The following is a 4319-nucleotide window of genomic DNA, read 5'->3' as shown; positions in this document are numbered from 1 at the left end:
AAATTCGTCTTTCTCTGAAGAATTTTCAACTTCAAAAGAAGTCAAAATGGCACAAGTATTTTTTGTTTTAGGAATTCTCCAACATTTGTACCTCACTCTGCTATAGTGGGATCATATTTGAATATCTGAAAACAAATATCTAAACATTTTAATACTCACAATAAATTCCATTGTAGACCTTGATGTTATCCCTATGTTTTAAACATTATCCCAATTAAAATGACTATTAATTATCTAATAGATATGCGAGGAAATCATTACCGCGAGAAGTTGCAAGTGGATTAATGTAATGGTTGGAAATTCACAAATTGCCTGTGGAGCTCCCAAGTCACCATGACATCATGGTTGCTGAAGGAGCACATAGTTACATTTGAGCATTTTTCTTTATTGACTCAGACTTAAAATCATACATATTAGAGCATAATCATTTCAGTATTAAACCTTATAATAGCAATGAGAGGTTAAACCTAATATGGATAATGAGAAAACAATTATTGCTTCTCCATTTTTTGTACAACTCAAAAATCATTGTTATCCATATTTTTTTATGTATGGAAGCAAGCATGTTCCTGTTTGTTTGAAGCCCAATTTGTTCATCTCTTGGAATTTTGTCATTAAAAGGTTGGTGCTCTTAAGAAATTTTATTCACTACGGCTGGACCTGTACATGATGCATAAGAAGCTGGACCAAACACTCTTAGGGTAGGAAGACTACTGAAGAGGAGAAATGATGTGCTAAAATGATATGCAGTACTCCTGGAGTGGAAGAGTGGCTACCTTGGGTTCCTATGTGGGCACTCTGGCGAATCTAAAGGAGAAGTGTTGATCTCTTGCTATTATGTATATTGATATGCTTGTCGATGCCTAGAATAATGAATGTCTCATTCCCAAATATATAGATCTTGAGAAATCTCCTATCCCATTAAATAAGTATGCCTAAATGGGAGTGCTTTAATTCTAGTAGTGTTTGATTTCACTCCTCCACATGATTACTTGTCCATACTATTAACAAACAAAAACTTCCTTTTGTCACATAGAGAGTTGTTCCCTCCGCAAGTGGTTCACATCTCCTCAACGTAATAGCTTAAAAACATTGTAGGAAATACCATACTTGAGATTGATTGGTGATTATCTTAGGCTTGAGAGTAGAGTTTAATTGTAGTAAAATGCCTTTTCTACCATCCAAGCATGGTCTATTATCAGTTTCCCAAAGCCATGTAATTTGTTGTTTCCCACCTTTGTCAAAATGTTATATGAAATCAAGTGTATCAATTGACATGGCTTCAATTGAATGGAGCTGTGATTATCTATCTGGTCATTTTTGTGATGCATGTTCTTCATTCGTTTTTGGTTGACATTTGTAGAGTCATTTCCTAAAGTCTGTTACTTTTGAGTCATTTCTTCATCATGGAGAAAATCAGATCCCATTTTAATGTTCACCGTTAGTTTTTGCTGGAGGATTTGAGCCAACATCCTGATTCTCTTCATCATGGCTTCCAAACTTTCAAGTTTTTTTTCCACAATCCCAAATTGGGTTCTCTGTCAGTAATGGGTTGTCTATAGGGATCCCTAATCATCATGTTTCTGAGGTCATGGGTACCAATCGAGGAGAAAGGGTAGGCGACATTTCCCTGCCTCCCATGTGAATGGGGACAGCTAAATTTTCCCAGCCTCGAAAAGATAGCAGGTGCCTCAGTTTTACATAGGCCCCTTGCTACAAAGAACCTTCTCTAAAAACCTTTCAACATTGAAAGGATAAATGAATTAACTTGCAAAGAGGTTAATCAATTTCTTTCGTAATCACAGCCACCTTAAGAGTTGTTTACATATGGAAAGTTCAGAATTACATCAAAATTTTATAAATCCTACCCTACGCAATATTTAATTCCAGCATGTTCAAAAACATTTATTATGAATCACATCAAAATTTTCGAAATTCAACCCTACGTAATATTTAATTCCAGCATGTTCAAAAACATTTCTTATGAATCTTCAGGGATTTCTATTCTGCAATGCTGAAGTGTCTCAACTGTCACAAAAACTTAAATAAAATTTTGAAATCTAATGTCCACAAAACCTAAAACACGGACCATTTTACGCTTAACAGGTTGAAAGCTTGGAACATTTAATTTGCCCCTTCATCTTGAGCTTTGACAAAAGCTTCTTCCTCAACTTTGCGACCAACAACACTTTCTGTCTCACCATAGACCAGTAAATGGGCTTCAAAATTTCCATCCTCTGTAAGCTGGGCATGGGAAGCATCTCCTTTATGTAACTTGTGGCATTTCTTGGATGGCATATCTCTTTCTTCCTTCACTGAATCATCTTTTCTTTTTCCAAGAACATTGTCTTTGCCAGTCTCTGTTGTCTCCTGCTTCTTTGTCTTTGCCATTCCTAACATGGACATGTGTTTTTTCCTTGACATATGCAGCTCATGAAGATTTTCTAGGCTTCCACAATTAACCTCACAAAGAGAACACCACCCCACCAGTCCTTGTGGTTTCTTTTTCTGTGGCTTTACTACATCTTCTAAACCCTTTTCCTTCAACTTTTTTAACTTGGACTCGTGATTCTTCCCAAACACATGTTTTTTGTGAAGAACTTCCTTTGTGCTACAGGTAACATCACAGAGTGAGCACCACCCAGGGATCTTTGGAGTCTTAGCATCCATATCTTTGATGCTTGGGATCTCCCTATGTGCCCTATTTTTAGACTTTGGTTGCAATCCAGAATCTGAGTTCTTACCCAACCTAGAATTGAAAATCTGAAAAGCATACACAATGTTAGTAATAAAATTAGTATGCTTTATAATCGCAAATATGAAGATCAACCTCTCTACATTTTCCCAGCCTCAAAAAGATAGCAGAGAGGTTGTTTTAATGCCTAATGAATGTGGTATTGCCCTCAACAGTGATAAAGTCTCCCACAATATCAAACATTTCTCAATTAGTAAACAAAAAGAATGGACAAATTACTGAAATAGTAAACAACTTTTCTGGCACAATAAGAAAAGGTAGAAAAAGAATGTATACACTACTGAATCAGAAAACAAAGTTCAAAGTTGAGATGCTAAGAACTGAAAGAAAAAGGATGAATACATTACACAATCTGGAATGGAGATTTGAAAAAAAATAGATACCTCTTGTTAGCGTGACTGATGTTGATAGATCTGAGGTGGAGGTGAAGTTTGATTAAAAAATTCCTACTGTTGATATTGTTGAGTTGGATTCACAAACCGGTTCAAGTTCTGCGAATGGCCAATGGAATATCCAATAGGCTCTGCCCCATAATTCATAATATTCAAAGTGGGTTCTCTATCAGTAATGGGTTGTCTGTTGGGATCCCTAATCATCATGTCTCTGAGGTCATGGGTACCAATCTAGGAGAAAGGGTAGGCGGCATTGCCCTACCTCCCATGTGAATGGGGACAGATTGGCAGAGAGCAAACGCCGAGGAAGGCAACGATGTTGATGAGAATGGTAAGGGGGAAGAGTTGTAATGCCTTGCAGAGATTCCAGTTTGTAGTAAGTGTCGCCTGAAGATAACCTTGATAAAGGAGCCCTTGCACTGCCATGATTCTCTGTATAATCCATTTGGGGCACTCCTTGCACTACTCATGTGATAGCCAGGGAGGAAAAAATAACAAATCTTTTCTACGAGCGCTCAGAAAGTTGAAGACTGATCAAGTAAATATCGTGAACAGTTCCAACCACTCAACTACCTTCCCTGATCAAACGATTAACAATCCTCTAATCGTCTGACACATAATCTAATGGCACACAGGGATGACAAGTAGATTTTAGGAAAGTTCATTTCAGAGGGAAACGCCTTATGGAGTAATTATTGATAATTAAATTAAAAATATAAAACTCCTAGTCCAAAATATTCATAATAATAATAATAATAGTTTAAAATATAGTTACAATTTAGTTAATCTTTATGATTTTTGTTTTATTTTATTTTAGCAATGTGAAATGTATCATTAAATAAATGTTTTGATGTTTATCACGGATTGATGCCTACAGGATTTTGCCAACTATTTCATTTATATGGCTACACTAGTATAGGTTATTATATGAAAATGATATATATATATATATATATATATATATATATATATATATATATATATATAGAGAGAGAGAGAGAGAGAGAGAGAGAGAGAGAGAGAGAGACAGAGAGAGACAGAGAGAGAGAGAGAGAGAGAGTTATTGTTTAATGATTTATGAAATAGTTGATACTGACAATGTAACCTAGATGTCATAGATATTTTGTAGATAATTACATGTTATTGGTTTTTCTTAAGGTTTTATGTATGTT

The 4319-nt window shown here is 35.6% G+C and overlaps 1 protein-coding gene across 1 annotated transcript; it reads right to left on the bottom strand.

Annotated features, from left to right (window-relative positions):
- Positions 1 to 2124: 2124 nt before the first annotated feature.
- LOC149223970 (uncharacterized) lies at positions 2125 to 3592 on the bottom strand. The gene is made up of 2 exons (XM_089388051.1): positions 3410 to 3592; positions 2125 to 2763 (listed from the first exon to the last, which is right to left on the bottom strand). Exons 1-2 carry the CDS (start codon positions 3590 to 3592, stop codon positions 2125 to 2127), a joined length of 822 nt encoding a protein of 273 aa, XP_089244177.1.
- Between the last annotated feature and the right edge of the window lie 727 nt (positions 3593 to 4319).

This window comes from Pinus tabuliformis, chromosome Q, assembly GCF_031772625.1.
Source record: "Pinus tabuliformis cultivar Carrire ecotype Pingquan chromosome Q, CPIR1, whole genome shotgun sequence".
Classification (NCBI taxonomy): Eukaryota; Viridiplantae; Streptophyta; class Pinopsida; order Pinales; family Pinaceae; genus Pinus; species Pinus tabuliformis.
Note: the sequence above shows the minus strand (reverse complement) of the source record. Positions and strands in the feature narration are given on the sequence as shown.

Coding starts and splice junctions, on each gene's coding strand:
- LOC149223970 (XM_089388051.1), bottom strand. CDS start 3,592: ATGGATTATACAGAGAATCATGGCAGTGCAAGGGCTCCTTTATCAAGG. Junction 2,764..3,409: donor TGTCCCCATTCACATGGGAG/GTAGGGCAATGC, acceptor TATGCTTTTCAG/ATTTTCAATTCTAGGTTGGG.